The 19249-nt window shown below is 55.4% G+C and overlaps 1 protein-coding gene across 2 annotated transcripts in view; it reads left to right on the top strand.

The window, feature by feature from the left end:
- The window catches only part of ZNF423 (zinc finger protein 423), a 301853-nt gene that overhangs the window by 266248 nt on the left and 16356 nt on the right, over positions 1-19249 (top strand). For both annotated transcript variants that reach the window (XM_033128814.1, XM_033128813.1), the window contains 2 exons: positions 8136-8267; positions 9729-9844. In XM_033128814.1, coding sequence (XP_032984705.1) covers positions 8136-8267; positions 9729-9844 — 248 coding nt within the window. The remainder of the gene's footprint in view (positions 1-8135; positions 8268-9728; positions 9845-19249) is intronic.

Raw genomic sequence — 19249 nt, 5'->3', positions numbered from 1 at the left:
CCTCGCGGTGAAGTTCGGTGGGGCGGGGGGATGTTGGTGGGTACCTGGGTAAATAAGTATAAATAGTTTTCTTTCTGATATGTGACCGGATTATTTTCCAGTTGATTTCAAGCCTTGGCCCCAAGTGGCCCACAGATCAAAAAAAGATAAGGGTCAGTTACAAGGTTGAGCTCATTCTCCGTTGTCATGGCAACTGACCTCAGGCAACCCTCGGAGGACTACACCCAGCTCCCCAGGTGATGTTTTTACTGTCCAGCCATCAATCCCAAGCCTTTCAAAACTCAGACTGCCTAATTGTCAAGGCTCTGTTTTGAAGAGGCTCGGTCCCCGAGGGGCCCAGTTCAGGCTGCCAGAGCTCATTTATAAGCCTCTGTGAAACACGGGGGACGTGAGATGGGTCCCTCCTGGCCAGAAAGGCCTGGGAAGGTGCCCCCCAGGGGATGGGGAAGGGCACCGCCTATCCTCCGGGATTAATTAGGAAAATGGAAGCCCAAAATGGGGGTGGCCGTGGTGGGGCGAGACTTCAGGCGGTGTTGAGCGTCCTTGAGTGACCAGGGCCCACCACACCCTGGCAGCGGGGACCTGGGGCCCTGGCGACCCCTTGGTGGCTTGAGTCTCCAGCAGCCCCTGCACAGACACCCCCATCATTTCACCCTAGTCGGGATAATAGGGAAGTGTTTCCCACTGTTAGTTGGTGATTTCTCAGTCTTCTGTAGTGTGGACGAAAAGCGACGTTAGAAAACTTTCACCTTGTTAGAGATCCGAAACGTACAATGTTCATAAAAGCACTGTGATGTCTCTGCACACACAGCTTCATGACAGCAGGATGCCACCAAGATTGGCCAGGTACAGGGCTCAGTGGCCCTGAATGCATGCCCAAGTCACTGGGGCCCTTTTCAGTGCAGATTCTGCAGGTCTGGGGTAGGGGAGCTGAGGGTCTGCATTTCCAAGGGCTGGGCTCTCAGGCGCTGCAGGGCTGCTGTCTGGGGACCACAGCCTACACACCTAGGAATGCCTAGATGCCCGAAGGCAGCCATGACTGCAGGCGTGGGGACCCCAAGACCAGCCCTGGCCCCTGCACACACTCCCCAATTCCTTACTGGCCTCTGGTGAGGGACTCCCCCTCAGACCCTGTTTTCTCCTTTGTCACTTGTCAATCCCCAGCCCAAATGCCTCGTCCCTCTTCCCCTCAGCCTGCCTGGGTTCCTTTCCTGGTGGCATTTAATGACAAATAAATAGATAAATGGCCTGATCGAGCTGCCCGGGTATTGTTATCTACCCTCCTCTCTCTCTGCCCAAGGATCTTTGTTCCTTAGAGAGAACAAAGGACTGAGCCCCCCACGGGGACACGTTTCTATTCCTGTTCTGGGCCTGTTTGCTGTGGGTTATTTATTGGGGTGGCGTCAGAGGGGCCCTCTCCTGGGGACCCCTTGCCTCCTCATTTGCCTGGACGAATGTCAGGCCCTGTGCTCCCTCTTCCTTATCTCCATGTGTCCTGTGTGTGTCTGAGCCTGGACCCCTGGACCTCAAGGGTCTTTGATTTGACCTGATTTCTGGGGTGGGTTGGGCTCAGTCCCTGGTGCTGTGGAATTGGCGAGGGTGAAGTTCATTACCTGAGCTAGTAACCGGGAGGCAGCCTGTGCATCCCCCTGCTCTCCATCCTCTGGCAGAGATGCTGTGGCCGGGACCAGGCTGCCCAGGCGTCAGCAATGTCCCCAGACCTCTGCTGACCGGAGCTGGTGCTACAAGGGGCCCACAGCTCCAATGCTGCAGCCACCGTGGGCCCCTGCGCCCTCCTCCTCACCTGCAGTTTTTGGCTGATCAAGGTCATCAGGAGCAGAGCACGGCTTGTTGGGTCCCAGGTCTCAAGTTCTGTGGCCTTCTTTGTATTTTGTAAAGCTAGACAAGGCTGCCTGGGGCGACGGCATACCTCCTGCTCCCCCCTCACCCCCATCTGCCACATCCTATAGGAGCCCTGCCTCTCCAAGTGTCCCTTTCCTGTCTGTCAGTTGAGACCCTCCACGTCTGTGTTCTTGGAGCCGGCCAAAATGGCATGTCCTGTGAGTTTGGGGGGCCACTGGGGTATGGTCACCCGCATTTTACCAGCACCCCATATGCCACATTCCTAGCATTGTGCTAAGTGCTTTGCACAAATCATCCATTTCCAACTCATCAAGTGCCTACGCCAAGTCCTGTTCTAGGTAGCAGTGATGTGGCAATGAGCAAAATAGCGCTTATGGAGCTTACAGTTCTCTTTCTTTCTCTCTCTGTGTGTCTCTCTGACAGAGAGACAGAGAGAATTGGTTAAAAAACAATCAACTCTGTAATATGCCAGGGAGTGGAAAGCACTATCAAAGAAATTAAAGGTGGGTGAGGTGCTGGAAAGGATGGGGTTTTAGCTGGGTGTCTGGAGAGGCCTCTCTGAGGAGATCCCCTTTGAGCAGACACCTGAATGCTGAATGAAGTGAGGAGAGGAGGAGACAGCCAGGGGGGAGAGAGTTTCAGCGAGGGCAGAAGTCCTGTGGCAGAAGAAGTCTGCTTGGCTGCCTTACAGAAACCCTGTGATTCTTCCCATTTTTTAGCAGAAGCAGCTGAAGCTCAGAGACGTTAAGTAACTCACCCAAGGACACACAGCAAGTGAGTGATGGAACTGGGTCTCGCCCAAGGTTCTAGCTTTGGTGTCCTTAATTGCTGCTTCCTGAATGGAGGTGGCTAGTTAAGTCCCCTGCCAGCACAGGCAGCAGTCACTCGTTCTCTCCTAGACGGGGATATGTATTAATGACACCACTCCTGGGTCAGCTTCCCCGAGCGGGGCCCCTGCTTAGAGAAGGGCTTGGCAAGGCCCGTGGATATGGCGGGAGCAGGTCATGCTCGGTGCATTGGAGCTCAGGAACAATGCCCTGCCCACTCCCACCACAGCCTGCCGCCCCTCCCTCCCAGGCAGCAAATTATGGCCTCCGAGTGTGTGCCCAGGCCTGCCTTTGACATCAGCGGGGCCCACCTGAGTTTCACCTTCAGGATTCTGATAATCAGCTCTCTCTCCTCCTGGCTTCCCCCAAGACCTGTATGGAAATAAGTATGTGTCTGCCAGGGATCAAATGCTTTCGGAGACAAAAGTCGGTACTGAGGACATTACAGGGAGCTCTCATCTCGGCACGATGCCCTTCCACAAAGCCCTCTGCTCCTCTTTTGGGCTGACACAGTTTCAGCCTGAAAGCTTCCAGCAGGCCGACTTGGTTTTAAGCAAAAGCACATCCTATTATTTTTTTGAGAAATGAAGTGTAAAATTAACACTTATTATTCCTGAGCAGAATTAAGAGAGAGAGAGAGAGAGAGGGAGAGAGAGAGAGAGGTGTACTCTGGGATTTTCGTGCTTGCTGGGTTGTTTGTTTGGCAGTTTGGTTTTTTATTTATTTTTATTTTTTTAAGTCATAATAAATCAATAGATTCCCGGTGCCAGCCTCGACTTCTGGGAGTCGGCTAGGAGGCGAGATGGGGGCAGGGAGCGGGCGCAATCTGCATTTCACTTTACAAATGAGCGGGGCTGCATAACTCACTTGAGTTGCCTGGTTCTCTCTTATGGATACCTGTCATGTGCTATAAAAAAAGAAAAGCAGAAGAAGAATAGAAGGGAGAGGAAGCGATTGTGCGTCTTAACTCACAGAACCCACCAGCCCCCACGCCAGTGGAGGGCCCTGCGGGCTCCCTAGGCAGCTTTGGCTTTCTGCTCCAAGGGGTTGGCTGAGCGCTGTGTGATCTTAGAGAATTCAGGAAAGTCATTCTCCAAGGGTGCCGCTGTGTGCAGACCCCGCAACTTGGGACAGAATAAGAGGTTGTCCGTGCCCGTGGGGTAACAGTGGTGGTGCAGAGAATTCTATCAACATCACGGGCTGGCTCACCTTGGGGCACAGGCCCACAAGAAATGTCCCGCCCTAACTAGGGCAACCCCTCCCACCCTTCCGCCATGGTCCTGGGGGGGTTTATGGGCAGAGGTGCACATAATGGATGCCCCAGGGACACCTCCATCCCCCTGCGGTGGGGAGGGGGCGTCATCCTTCAGAAAGAAGATTTGCAAGTCAGAAGGTCTGTCCTGCAAGGGGAGTGATTCCCAGGTCTGTGGGAACCCTCAGGCTTTCTTCTTTTCACCTTACTTTTACTTTTTGCTGGTTTTATTTTCGGTCTCCCAGCTCAACACTTGGGGGAGAGCGAGGAAAGGGACCAGCGGCACTGCATGCGGTTGTCTGGCGGGCTCTTGATCTAATTAGCCCAGAACCTCACATCCACACCGGTTTGGGGCTGTGATTTGTTGAAGTGGCAGCTGTGTGGGCCCCGAAACCGGCTGGCTGACTGTGCCCACGTTTATGCAGCGGGTGCAGGGTGGAGCTTCATCTATGAATCAGGGGAGATTTGCTGATGAATTGCTCGGCACTCGGAGAACGGAAAGTGACTGTCAGACCTGATTTCTCTGATTTATAAGTTGTAGGAGCCTTCTTTGTCCTCACGCTGTTTGTGTATCAGACAGGCACGTCTCCATTCACAGCCATGGATGAAGGCCCCCGCTCGGCAGAGAGCAGTAAATCCTCCTTTGCCATCCCAGCCCAGGGGTGGGCTCTGGTGGGCAGGGGAGAGGGCCCCGCCAGGGGCATCTCTCCTCCATGAGCATTTCCCGAGCCCCTCCTGCAGGTCTGGGCAGGGACTAACACTTCCAAGGGCCTGACAAGGAGAAGACAGCCTCCGGGTCCACAGCCTCGTTGCCAGGATCAGAAAGATGTATCTAGAAAGATGCATGTGTTTAGATGAATCCAGGGTCGCTGTGCCCGGCCAGGGGCAGCTGTGTGTGCTGGCCTAGTCAGGGAAGGCTGCCTGGAGGTGGTGTGCAGGTGGGACACATGGGAATAGGGAGGGCTCCAGAGCACCACCCACAGCTGGCTGTGTTACCTCAGGAAGTGCTCTGATTCTCTGAGCCCATTTTTTATCCTCTAGAAAGGTGGTTTTCCCAGCAAGCAGGGTTAATTCTGAGATTCAATTTGTTATAAACTTCATAAACTATAATAGAAACCTTTGTACAGTTGTTTTCATACAATCTCTGCTTCATTCCATGTCCAAGAGCTGTCCACATTCCCGTAGGGAGGCCTTCTGTAAGGTTGATGTCTCTCATTCATTCATTCATTCATTCATTCATTCATTCCACCCCCACTCGGTGGCAGTCACTGAGAAGCATTGTTTATGGGGCAGGGGGGATGTTGGAGGGTCTTCTGAGGCAGCCCCCCACACTGGAGGCCATCTCTAATTATGATGAGAGTCTCCCAAGAGGGGTCGAAGACGTGCGTGGGCCTGTGCGGTGAGCGTGCTGAGCCCGTCCTGTGTCCCAAAACTTGTCAATGAATTCCTTTTCCGCTGTATAAATGGAAGAGCTGCTCGAATCTCTGTCGGGTGCATGTGGCCTAGTTGCCGGGGCTCCAGGGGCACGACAAACACCCGGTAGATCGCAGCCAGTGGGCTATGTGGGGCAGGCCCACCTGCCCGTGCACGTGTATATGTGTGCTTCTGTGTGGGGTGCCCGGGGCGGGGGAGGCTGGGCCAGGGGCACGCCTGCTGTCCCCGCCAGCCCCTGCCAGGGCCTGGGGACCCAGGGACTGGCCGGGAGCCTCAGCCCATCTGTGTTCATGCCTTGCCACTGGCACAGCCCCTCTGCTACCTAATTCTTGCCTTTGAGGGCGAATGAGAGCACCTGGCGCCATTGGTGAGGCTGGTTCCCTGGGGGAGCCCGAGGGGGAGCCCGCGTCCTTGGCTGTCCCAGATAATGTCCTCACTGACACCAACCTGCCTGGCGATAAACACTTCCTGAGCACTTGCTGTGTGCCAGGGGCAGGTCACAACCCTTTTTCTTATTATTCATGGTTAATATTATGAACTCGTTCCATTCTCACATCAACGGTGAGAGGAAGGCTATTGTTTTTTCTTGGGGGGGGCGTGATTTAAAAAAAAAAGACACTATTGTTTAGAGCAATTTTAAGTTTACGATACAAGTGAGAGGAAGGTACAGAGATTTCCCATGTGCCCCCGCCCACACCTGCACTTCCGCCCCATTATCTGCGCCACTCACCAGAGCGGTGCGTTTATTGATTTGTTTGCAAAGATGAACCTGCACTGACACGTCGTTGTCACCCAAAGTCCATAGTTTAGGGCTCACTCTTGGTGCTGGACGTCCTGTGGGTTTGCATACATGTATAGTGACACGTGTCCACCATTAGTGTCATACAGAGTAGTTTCACTGCCCTGAAACCCTCTGTGACCTACTCATTCATCCCTCCTAACCCCTAACCCCCTGGCCACCGCTCATCTTTTACTGTCTCCATAGTTTTGCCTTTTCCAGAATGTCAGAGAGTTGGAATCATGTAGTGTGCAGCCTTTTCAGATTGGCTTCTTTCACTTACCAACATGCATGTAAGTTTCCTCCATGTCTTTTCATGGTTTGATCGATTCTTTCTAGCGCTGCATAATAATCCATTTTCTGGACGGACCAGTTTATCCATCACCCACTGAAGGACGTCTTGGTTGCTTCCAGGTTTAGGCGATTATGAGTAAAGCTGCCATAAACATCTGTTCCCAGGTTCTGTGTGGACATTATGTTTTCAGCTCATTTGGGTAAATACCAAGGAGGGCGATTGCTGGATCATAGGGTGGGAGTATGTTAGTTTTGTAAGAAACCGCCAACCTGTCTTCCGAAGTGGCCGCGCCATTTGCACTCCCACCAGTGATGGATGAGATTCCCGTTGCTCCACGTCCTCACCAGCATGTGGAGTGGTCAGCGGTCTGGATTTGGGCCGTTCTGACAGGCGTGCAGTGCTAAGAAAGGCTGATAATGAGTAGTTTAGAAAGGAGGAAGCTGAGGCACCGAGAGGATGCAGTCAGTGGCAGAGCCGGGTTCCGACCCTGGATGGTGTGACTCTCAGGCGGGTGCGATTCCCCACCACCCTCTGCTGACCAGGGGCATGGGGTCACACTAGTCACAGGACTTGGGCCACCCTGGTCACAGGCGCCAGCCGCTTGCATCCTCTCACAGCCCCGTGAGGCAGGGACTCGGGCGGCACTCCTGTACCAGCATGAACTGACGCCCAGGCCACTTGGTATGGAGTACGGAGGAGTCAGGATTTGAACTCTGCCCTGGGTCTGGGCGGGGTGCCAGACCTCGCTCTCGACTCGGGGGTGACGCTGGCACTCGGAACACGTTCTCCTCCCTGGGAGCTTTTGAGTGAAAGTTTGGGGTCACAGCGTCTCCCAGGTGGGAGGATGGAGCCACGTTCCGATCTGGAAGCAGGACAGGGTGTCTGCCCGTTGTCTGTGACCCACCTGGTAGGCCATCTGCTTCACAGTGTACACAAGAGTGTTTTATTGTTTTTGCGGTATCTTCCACAGGCTGCTCATTCCTCTCAGAGTAAAATGCCAGAGTCCTCCAGTGGCCGAGGCCCTTTGCAATGTGCATTCCTGTGTCCTCCCTTCTGACCTCACCCCCAGCCTGTCCCCGGCCCCCTGAGCTTCAGGCACTCTGTGCCCTGGCTGCCTTCAGGCCGGCCCAGCATGCACTCACCTCGCGGCCTTTGCTGTGCCTCTTATCTGGAGAGCTCCCCGTGTTCTCACGTCACCTCCGGATGCTGTGTTGTGTGTTGACCATCTTTATTTCTTATCTGTCTTCCTCACCACTAGCGTATTATCTGCTTAGTTCCCCCACAGAATCCCAAGCTCTAAGTGCCTGGCACATAGGACACGCTCTGTAAATATTCTACTGGCTTTTGAAACATCCTGGTTGGGTTCCCTTCTCTGTGCAGACCCCATCCTGGGGCCCATTCCATGTGACACAGTCTTGGGTTCAAGCTGTTGAACGTGGCCTGCACAGCTTGTCGCTGGAGCAGCAGGAGAGATCACAGCAAATGATGCTTTCAAGAGCCAGATATGTGGGGCCAACGCCCTGGAGTCTGGAAGCCTCGGGGGGCTGGACCATCTGGGGCTGGGGGGAGGGCATCGGCGTCCGCGGCCCCCACAGCAGCCCTGGTTCTGCAGATTGGGGAGGGGCCGTGGGCAGCTGCCGGAGGACGAGACGTGCAGGTCGCTGACTGGCCACGGTTTCCTTGCAGAGGAAGGCATCAACCACGAGTGTAAACTGTGCAACCAGATGTTCGACTCCCCAGCCAAGCTCCTCTGTCACCTCATTGAGCACAGCTTCGAGGGCATGGGCGGCACCTTCAAATGCCCCGTGTGCTTCACAGGTAAGGGGCCCGCCTGGGAGCACGTGGGGAGAGAGCCCTTGAATCTCTGGACCTCAGCGTGTGCTCCTGGCCTGACGTGGACCCAGGATTCACGGGGAGGCCCCAAGGGATCCCCACCCCACTGCCTGTCTGCTCCATTAGCCCTGACGTGTGGTCCCCACCCCATCTGGCCTCCCCTCTGAGGCAGGTAGAATGGCCCCTCTCCTAGCCCTCCCCTCACCCCTGTCCTGAGCTGCTAGCCCAGCCTCGCCCTCCGTCCTGGTGGTCCCTGCAATGCTCTGGCTTCACCTCCCGGAGCGGTGAGCTCCGTCCAGCGCTGCTGGGGCGGTCCTGCCCCCACCTGTCCCAGCCCACGCTCCATCCGTGTCTCAGGCTGCAGGAGTCGGGCAGCCTGCCGGCCTAGCCCCCAGCCCCTAGACTGGCTGCTGGCCCAGGCGAGCGGCTGTCCCGGCCCGAGGCAAATCTCAGGGGCTCTGCCCACCCCCCTCCTGCTGCCCAGATGGCAGCCGGTGTGCGCGGGGAGCCTGGCCTCCCCCAACATCTGCTGTCTGCCATGGCAGGAGCCCACCCCGGGGAGGGCGCCTGGCGAGAGGGGATCTCTGAAGTGCTCACCTCCCAGACACACAGCTGCTCCAGGGCCGCCTCCTGGGTGCGCCCAGGGCCTGGGCTCCTGCCACCGGGAAGCCGGGGGGCGACCTGCTCCGTGGGCCTGAAGAAGGGACAGTGCTGTGGGGAAAGTGCTCACGCTCACACCCCTCGGGGGTCCCCCTCGATCTCAGGAGCTCCCACCCATCTGTTACCATCACACTCGTGGGCTGGGTGGGGGCTGGCGCCGAGGGGCCCCAGCCACTGAGTCCGCTGATCCAGGGTACGGGGCCCCTGTGTGGGGATCCGAGGACGCTGACAAGCTCAACAAAACACATAATAATTCGTGTTCATTGAGCACCTTCTGTACCAGACACTGCGCTAAGCTTGTTTAATTCCAATCTCGGCACCGCCACCTGCCAGCGGGGACCCAGGACAAGTCATTTAATATTCCCAGTGCCCCCGTTTTCTCTTCTATAAAATGGGGATAACACTGCCTGCCTTATGGAGGAAGCCCACACATGGAAGGTATCTGGCAGATGTTGATGATGGCAATGACATTTTGCAAGGAGTGACCCACGTGATCCTCCCAGCCACACAGTAGCTCCAGATTTCAACAATCCCATTTTTGGGACGAGGACACGAAGCCCAGAGAGGTTAAGTGACTTGCCCAACGTTGCACAGCCTGTAGGTGGCAGCTCAGCATCAGTGGCCCCAGCTGCCTCTGGTAGAAGCCAGCAGTGATCCCAGTAGCCCATTGTCAAGCCGGTTGTGTCCACGCGGGGTGATCCCTGCTTGTGAGTGGCATGGGGCCGCTGTCCGGTGGCGGCTGGGCTGGTGTCCTGGTCCTGCCCTGACGGCCGTGTCCGTGTCCAGTCTTTGTCCAGGCCAACAAGCTACAGCAGCACATCTTCGCCGTGCATGGGCAGGAGGATAAGATCTACGACTGCTCGCAGTGCCCACAGAAGTTCTTCTTCCAGACCGAGCTGCAGGTCAGTGCCCGCGTCCGCTGCACACACCTCCTGGTGCCCTTCGGGCTCCCCACTGGCTTAAGCCAGGATGGTGGGGTCTTCCACTCCTAACCGGAGAAGCACCAGGCGGCTGGGCTTGACTCGTGGGCCTGGGGCCAGTGGCCGCCCTCCGGGCTGGCGTGCGGTGTGGTCTCCCAGCCTCTGCCGGCCCAGCACTTTCGGGAGAGCCTGATGGGCTCGGGGGCAGCAGGGCCCGGGGCAGGTGTCAGAAGGCCTATGTCTGTGGGGTTTCTGTGGCCAGTCCCTTTTCTTCTTGGGGGTTCAGTCTCCCCACCTGGTACACGCTGATACTCACTGAGTTTTGTCTGTGGCTGGTGGCCCATGTGGCTTGCACAGCTGAGTCCTGGGGCTGTGTGTAGCCAAGAACTGGGTCTGGGGTCTTGGAGCCTCCAGCTGTGCCCAGGAAAGCCAGAAAAGTGAAGGCACAGGATGCCGGGGTGGGCCCCCTCAGAAGAAGAGACGCCCGCCCTCGGTCCTGAGGCTGATGGGGCCCTCTGAGGGGGCAGAATGGCCTTGGCAGCTTCTCAGATCCCCATACAGGGCCTGCAGTAGCTGAAGAGGTCCTGGAGAATGGAAGCAACTGTGGGGGGCTTCCCTTAGCACCTGTACCCACTCCCCTCAGTGTCCCATGGGGCCCCTTCCCACCTACGACTGGATTCTGAGGACCGTGGTCCGTGTCCACATAAAACCACCTTCTTACCCACTGGTTTTCACCAGAAATTCTTGTAACACAGAAGAGGTCACATGCCCACCCAGCTATACCAAGCACGCACACAGAAAAATCACACGTGCACTGTCTGTGGACAGTAGCATCACACACACGAGGGAAAGTTGCACAGACGCAGTTCCTACACGTCCAACATACACAGAAGTGTCACTTTCAAAGGTAACACTGCACACACACACACACACACACACACGGAAGAATGCCACTCACACAGCCTCACACCACACTCCACAGAGAAGTAGCCCACGGGCATCCACGGAAATGCCACGCGGACACAGACACACCGCATACTGGGACTAACAGCATTTTCAGTTGGGACACAGGTAAGGTTTCGCTGCAGTAACCAACGTCCTCTAGAACTATGTCTTCCGACCACAGTTTTCTGTGTTGCTCGTGTTCCGTGTCCCGGCAGACGGCAGGGAGGCCTCTGTTGACGACACTCACTCAGTGACCTGGGCGGTGGCAGCCCACGTCCTTTCACACGGCCTGGTCACCGAGGCGAGGAGAAGAGGGAGGTGGTACACGTGGTACATCGCACACCGGCTCTCAAAGCTTCCCCTGGAAATGGCGTGCGTCTCCGCGTCTCCCATTGCCGTGGCCAGAGCGAGTCACGTGGCCATGCCCAGTTTCACAGGGGCTGAGGAAGGTAACCCCGTGCCCAGCAGGAGAGGAGCTAGGTTTTGTCGGCACTCCCAAGGACTGGCACCCGCCGTTGGTGCCCGGGGTGTGTCTGCCCACCTGGAAACGCTCCCTGCCCACCCACCCATGCTAGGGCTGATCCTGCACTCAGCAGGCCACCCACCCTCAGGGACAACACTCAGGCCACTGCAACCAGGGGCAGAGTCATAAAGCTGCTGGGTCGGGGGTGTGGGACAGCAGTGGTACCTACCCCTCGTGTGGAATTGAAGGGGCACAGCTGTGGCCTGTTGTAGGACAGACCCCCTTCTCACCGCACTGCAGCCCATCCTGTCTGCACAGCTGGTGGCAGCCATTGCTTGGAAGAAATGAGGACAGGCCCATGCAGGGCCTGGGGGACTCACCACGTGATGGTCAGTGTCGTTCCCGCGGGCTGGCCTCTGACCAGCCCATGGCACCTGAGTGGTTTGCTGGAAAGCCTGTTTGCTGTCATTCTTCAGGCTGCCCCTCTGCATCCCTGTAAGTCTTTGTACCAGTGACACAGCCTTCATCTCATCACGTGTGGGACAGTTATGGACCTGATTATACGGACCTAGGCCCAGAGAGGCGGTTCTACTTACAAACGGCCACCAGCAAGGCAGTGACCCCACCTGGGGTCCACGACTGGCCCCATTGACCCCAAACTGGGCACGTGCTTCTGTGCGGAGGCCTGAGGGGACAGCTCACTGCCCTCGCCATCATGGGACCAGAGGGGCTTAGTGCCAACACTTGATTGGGGCAGTCCAGGAAGCCTCCTTGCTGGCGCACTAGCTGTGTGCCGCCTTACCTACCGCCCACCTGCCTTACCTGCCTGGCCCAGCTATCAAAATAGGCCCCAGGTCCCCAGACTACGGAAGCTTTTTATAGCCCAGGACGACAGCCCTCCTTCCTTTACACCCAGTGGCGCATTTGAACAATGGTTTACTTAGACTTGGGGCTCGCTCAGCTCTCCCATCCCCTCATTGTCCCAGATGCCAGAGGGGAGGGCTGCTCTTCTTGTGGGCTCTGGTCTGTCCCAGAGGCGGTCCCCAGTGCTGCCTTTTCCGAGGTCGTCGTCACCGCTGTGCCAGGGGCCCCTCATCGGGCGGAGGTGTAGGAGCTGCAGCTTCAGGTGCAGACATCCCGACACCAGCATGGTTCCTGTGAGCTGGTGGTTTCCTGGGTCACCCCTCAACCTTTAGGGCAGATCCTCAAATGCTAAGAATCTTGCCAAATTATAGCCTTAACGAGTCACTGTTTTCTGCAATTAATGATTTTAATTATAGACCATTGAAATGCGGAAGTGTTGTAGCAGTGCCAAATCTATGCAAATAGTGGCTTTCCTTCAGGAGCTCAAGAGCGGTGTTCTGGGTTTTAGAGAGGAGGGTTTTTCAGGCCTCGAAGTCTTTGTTGTCTTTATGCTGAAGCTGGGGGTGACGTGTGGGGCCTTAGGCGGTGCAGCAGGAGACAGGGCCTGGTCCTCACTGGGCCCTGACTGGCTCTCATGGCCGCATATCATTTGAGGTCCTGTGGGGAGACTCAGGGAAGCTAATATTTGTAGGGGCAGGCGACTCTGAGCTGAGGCGTCTGGAGAAGGTACGTGGCTTGGAATTGCTGCTGTGGATACAGGTGATAGAGGTGGGAACAGACCCTGGGAGCTTTGGTCTGCGTCAGTGATGTGTCTGCCTCCACAGGGAACGTTCTTTTACGTAGGACGCATTAACAGGGAGCAGTTGCCAGGGTCGGGGAGGTGCAAGTCCTGTTTGATTCTGAATTCGCCTAGCTCTGCCCAACGACGGAATTTAATTTAAAGGACTTTGGACAAACCAGGGCATATTCATAACAGAGATGAGCAGAAAGAGCAGGAACGAAGCTTTGCCATTCGTCTGTTCAAAGCATGTGTATGGCGAGTCTACTGTGTGCCAGCACAAGTTCTAGAAACTAACAGGACAAGGGTGAGTGAGACAAAGAAACCACTGGGCCTGCGTTCTAGAGGGACTGATAGACACTGTCCAATGACAGCGGTCAATGATACAAAGAAAATAAAACCTGGTCATGGGCCGGAGCACGAAGTGGGGCGAGGTGGGATACTCCTTGGTAAGCAGTCAGGGAGGGCTTCTCTGAGGAGGTGGTGTTTGAGCTGAGGCCTGAATGATGAGAAGGAGAGTGTGGAAGAGAGCCATGCAAATCCCGTGGCCAGTGCCAGCGAGGGTGGTTGCTGGGATCACAAAGGCACAGTGCAGCTGAAGCAAGTCGGGGACGGGGGGCTGGTGTGAAGGGGGCTGGCAGGTGGAGCCCAGGTCATGGCAAGATTTGCAGGACAGTGAAGGCGGTTGGTTTTCATCGCCATTGTGATGGGAAACTCAGTAGAGAAGAGGTATTATCTGATATACACCCTGCGTCAAAATTTAAGAGGTTTGGTCTTGGAAAGACACTGTTAAGTGAATGAAAAGTCACAGACTGGGAGAAAATATTTGCAAGTCACATCCTTGATAAAGGAGTTGCACCCAGAACATATCAAATAAAACTCAAAACTCAAGAATGGGGAAGGGGGGAGGAATCAACTGAAAACGGAGCAATACATTTCAGTCCTTCACCAAAGATGTGAAGAAGCCAGACGCCGTTAGGGAAGTGCAGATGAAAACCACGACGTTACGCCACCATCCACCTATTAGAATAACTAAAACAAAAACAAAAACTGACACCAGCCGGTGTTGGCTAGAGCCGGGGAGTGATCCTACATGCTGGTGGAATTGCTAAGTGGTACGGCCACGTGGCAGAACCATTTGTGAGTGTCTTATAAAGTTATATATACAGTTAACATACAACCTAGCCACCGTCCTCCTGCCTTGTTTACCCCAGAGGACCAAAAACATGTTCACACCACCTCTACAGGAATGATGACACCAGCTTTATTTACAATGGCCTCTAATTGTCCCTTAGCTGGTGAACGGATGGAAAGATACGGTGCATGCATACAATGGACAGATAGTCAGGAATAAAAAGCAAGTGAGGATACCTGCAGCGACATGGACGAGTGGAAACTGCCAAGTGAGAGAAGCCAGACTCAGAAGGCTCCAACTGTGGGTCCTGTGTGTGTGATGTCCGGAGAAAGGCAAAAATACTGGAATGCAAAACAGAGCAATAGTTGGCAGAGGCTGGACGTGGGGGCAAGTAATAGGGGAGACTCAAGAAGGTTCGTCTACACACACACACGCACACACACACACACACACACACACACACACCAGAGCTCAGGCAGAGTGCCAGGCTCAGGGGACCCAGTCTGACCCTGAGAAGCTTTCAGCAGCTATTTAACCAGGAGAAGACCTGGGTGGATTATGGCGGAAGTGTGGGGGACAATTGTCTCCAGGCTTTGCAGGCTCCTTCGGGAGGAGGGGGTTCTCAAGCTGCTTCCAGGGGCCCCAAGGCATTTAAACTGGGGGGTGTGGGTGGCTTTTGAATGCCAAGAGCAGGGAGTGTTGTTGAGCTATCGGTGGTGTGAAGGGGGCTGGCAGGTGGAGCCCAGGTAAATGATGAGCTCTGTCATTTACCAGCCGTGGGCCTCAGTTTCCTTATCTGTAAAATGGGGTGTTCGTCCTCCCTGCCTCACAGCTGTGTGTGTAAGCCCCTTGGCGCAGTGGCTGCCACATACAAAGAGCTTGGTAGATACAATCTACTGTTATCATTAGCGGCTGCCATCATTATTAGCATATCATTAGCATATTATTAGCATTAGCCATGTGAGGGTCAGATGACATTTTAGGGTCCTGTCCACTAGGGCTTTGCTAGTGATTTGTGATTTTTTTCATGATTTCTGGCCTGCGTTTGAACAAACTTTGCTCTGTGGGGCCCAGCCAAGTCTTAAGGCCACGGGCACAGGAGACCCACACTAGACACAGGTAGGGTTGTGCGTCAGAGTGCGGGGGCAAGGCGGACAGGGCAGAGGCCAGGGCTTCACATTTCTATCCCCTTCCTACACGTTTCGGGGCGCTTCGGCCCCAGCCTTCTCTCGGGGCCCTGCTCTCCTTGGCTGTGCCTGGCTCCGTGGAGGGCAGTGTGCAGATGTGGTCGGGGGTGTGAGACATCTCTGTAAACCACACACCCAACAAGGTCAGTTGCCTTGCGTTGCCAGCCTCGGGCCTTGGCAGATGAAGGCCTGGGGCCTGTGGGCCCCTCGCCAGGGCTGAGCTGACCTGAGGGGAGGAGCAGGCTCTGCCCGGTGCAGCCCAGCTGTCCCTGAGTCCCGCAGACATCTCTGCCCGCAGACCCTGGGCATGATGGCGCCTGCTTTTGCCCTTTCTGAGGGCCTCACTGTGTCCCCACCATCACCAAGGAAGTGCCTGAGGGGTTGTGCTGTACAGGGCTGGCCCGGTGGACAAGAGCCCCCGAAACTGGACAAGAAATCGTTAGAACAGCCTCCCGCCCTGGAGGGCCAGGCCCCGTTGGAAGCGTCGCGTATGGGTTTTCTCAACACAACCCATGAGGTCGGCACTCTCATCCCCACTTACAGATATGGAAACTGAGACTCCCAGAGGCTGAGTGATTGGCCCAGGGTCACTGGGAAATGGCAGAGCCACGTGCAAAGCCAGATTGTCTTGGCCACCAAGGCAAACAGAAACCCTCCGAAGTTTACATGAATTTTCATTTATATGAGCTAATAGATTTAAATGAGGCCTGCAGTGCTGAACTATAAAAAGCCTCATGTCAGGGGACCCAGAAACTATTTTAGTAGTTGGGCCAAGCAGGGCCATGGGATATGGAAGAACCTGCCGGCAGGCGGGCCCAGGTGGGAGCGCCCTGGGGCTCGTTCTTCCCGGCCTGTGAGCCGCGTTTGCCAAGCTGGAGTCTGCAAACCTTGCAACCAGCAAGGCGGTGAGTTCAGCTCAGGCCAGGAGAGGAAGGATTGGGTCCAGTCGTGGAGATGGGGCCCTCATAAGACCTCCAGCTTCCTGGTGCTGCAGACTTCCCCCCCGCCCCCCACCCCAGACCCCTTACAACAACCTGGGACTTGTTAGGCACTGTCACCGGGAGGCTGCAGCCAGAGAAATGGCTCCTCTGGCGTCTGGTATCTCTGGCACCTGCAGACCTCCGTGATGGGCCGGGGAGGAGGGAGTGGTGGGCTGCCCCGTGCCGAGGAATCCAGCCTCCCTCCGTGACAAAGCGAGGGGCTGCAGGAAACGCTTCCTTAGTGGCCCTTGCCAGCAAAGTGACCCGTGGTGGCAAAGCGGCCAGCCCAGCGTCGAGCGAGTGCATTTAAAGGATTAGCTCACGCTGTTTGCTTGTGTGTGCCTAATCATGCCGCTTCCAGCTAAATGATTACAATTGATTAAAAGCAGAGCTAGGCGTTCTAACAAGCAACCCAGAGCCCTTCCGATGGGCCCTGCCAGGGAAGGTGTGTTTGAGCTGGGGGCGAGCTCTGAGCTCCACTGGCGTGCTTCCTTCCCGGCTCTGAGAACAGTTCGTCTGAGCCCCCACCTCATTCCATTTTCATCTAACAAGCATTTATTGAGTATCTACTATAGGCCGGGCCTGCAGCTGTGAGCAGGCCGACAACACACGGGCTCTCACGGAGCTGACATTCAGTAAGTCAGTAAATACATGAACTAGGTCATTTCAGTGTGTGGGGTTGTAAGACAATAAAACACTGTGTTGTGATGGAGAGTGGCATGAGTGTTTGTGTGTGTGTGTGTGTGTGTGTGTGTGTGTGTGTGTGTGGTCGGGGAAAGGGTGAGGGAATATTAGGAATGAAAAATCAGATTGGGTGTTCAGGGAAGGCTGCCGTTTCAACTGAATCCTGAAGGTTAAAAACAAGCCAGTGGTAGGGGAAGGGCTAAGGGTTCCTCCGGGAAAGGGAACAGCCAGTGCAAAGGCTCAGAGGCATGGACAAATTTGGGGTGTCCGAGGAACAGAGAAAAGGGTAGTAGTGCTAGAGACAGTTGGTGGGTTTTTTTTGCTTCCTTCTGGGCTGTTCTCGTCTCGCCTACTCAGACAGGTGTTTCGTGCTTGTTCTGCTTGAACACCCTTTCTTTCTCAGGCTTCAGGGCCCAGCTCAGGTGGTCCCTTCTCTGAGAACCCCTCGCTGATTCTCTCCCCTTTGGCTTCTCCGGCCCTGGGTTTAAACCCTGATCCCTTTGCCAATACAGATTGTAATAACTCTTATGTCTACATCTGAGTTTTCACTCTAATGAGGTTTTGGAGAGTGAAGACTCCTTCTGCCTGTCTGCCATTCATCCGTCCATCCATCCATCCATCCATCCACCTATTCATCTATCCATCCATCACATATGTTTTACCGTTTTTTTAAAAAATATTTCCTAGAAAGTAGGAAAATAAAGGAAAAGGAGAAAAGAAGGAGGGCTGCCTCCGACAGATTCTAGGAGCCCACTTAAAACATTCCTGGTCCTTATAAGATGGGTAACCAAGGCGCCAGTTTGTGCTGCTGCTGTCAGATCCAGCCAGATAATTATCACTAATAATAATTAAAAGTTAAAAGTGCTCTAGGCACATACTTAGCATTTGACTCTTTGGCTGAGCTTTCTGTGAGCAGCACCGTCTTCCTCCTTCCTGCTTTCAAGGCAGCCAGTCCGTGCCACCTACCGCTGCCAGGAGGGCAGGGCCCAGCTGGGCTTGGCCTGGGGGAGGGAGAGGGGGGCGCCCAGGGACAGCATCAGTGAGGACCTGCTGTCTGCGTTGCAGTCCTTTCCAGGTTGCCCCTCCCCCCATTATTTCCTATTGCCGACATTTGTGCTTCTCTGGCCTCAGTTTCCTCCTCTGTCAAATGGGGTAAGACCTACTACCTTGGGTTGTTGCGAAGATGGAGAGGACACGTGTGTAGCCCTTAGAATATACGCTTTCCTGTGGGTAATTGCAGCACAAAGTATGGTCACTTTGTGTGTCTGCCTTCCCCACTACGGCAGGAAACCGGAGCCCAGCGCCGCTCCAATTCCATTAAAGGGCGTAGCACTGCCGTGTCCACACGAGGGGCCACACAGCCTGGCTTCACGTCTCAGCCCCACTAGCTCTCTGACCTTCAGCAAATCACCAACCCATTCTGGCCTCAGTAGACGGGAGCTAATGACAGTCCCCAACTTGTGGATCTTGGGGGTACTGAGGCAGTGCTGCCTGAAAAGCCATTAGCAGCAGGCTTGGTGAGCATCAGCCACTGTCGTCACCATCCTTGTGACCGTGGTCTGGGGTCACGTCTTCACTGACTCATTCATTCAATCCATCGAGCATGGACATGCTCAGTGGGGCGCACAGGTGTTTACTGAGCACCTACTGTGTGCCCGATGTGTGGGGGTGCTGGGGGCACACACAGGCCTAAGTCCCTCCTGTGTTGTGGGAGGGGAACAGTAGACTGATGTGGACCACCAGAAAGAACTTCTGTTGTGTTTGAGGAGTAATGTGGTAACACACACTGTAACATTGTATAGTCTCGGAGCGTCTCATCTCGTCCTATCATATGCTAACTGTAACTGTTGGATACAACAGAACCCCATAGGGGGGGGGGGGGGGGGGGGGCCAGGTGACATCTCAGGAGGCAGGGGGGGCCTGGGCTTTGCCCCCTCCTCACTGTGTCACCGGCTACCAGCCACGGTGACTCTTGGTTCATTTCCTCTGAGGGGACGAGGCCTTTCCTGCTCACAGTAGGTGTGTCAGCGTCACTGTCGTCTCTTACTGCTGCCACCACGCGGGGCGGCTGGGCCTCCTGAGGGGCCCTGTGGGGTGGCGAGGGATCTGCTTCCGGGCAAGGCTGAGGGGTGGGCTCTGGCTCTGCCCCTTGTCCTTCCGAAGCCCAGGGCACAGGCCTGAGCCACTCGCCCCAACGTGGCAAAAACGGGACAGCGTTTCTCGAGTGCTTCCTGGGAGCCTGGCGCCACCTCTTCACACACACAAGCTTTTGAGACCTCACGTGATCCCAGGAAGGTAGCATCCTATGATGTCCGTGTCACAGAAGAGTAAACTGAGGCTCCCCGGGGGCC

The sequence above is a fragment of the Rhinolophus ferrumequinum genome, chromosome 15 (genome assembly GCF_004115265.2).
Source record: "Rhinolophus ferrumequinum isolate MPI-CBG mRhiFer1 chromosome 15, mRhiFer1_v1.p, whole genome shotgun sequence".
In the NCBI taxonomy this organism is placed as follows: domain Eukaryota; kingdom Metazoa; phylum Chordata; class Mammalia; order Chiroptera; family Rhinolophidae; genus Rhinolophus; species Rhinolophus ferrumequinum.
This window is presented reverse-complemented; position numbering and strand designations above follow the sequence as displayed.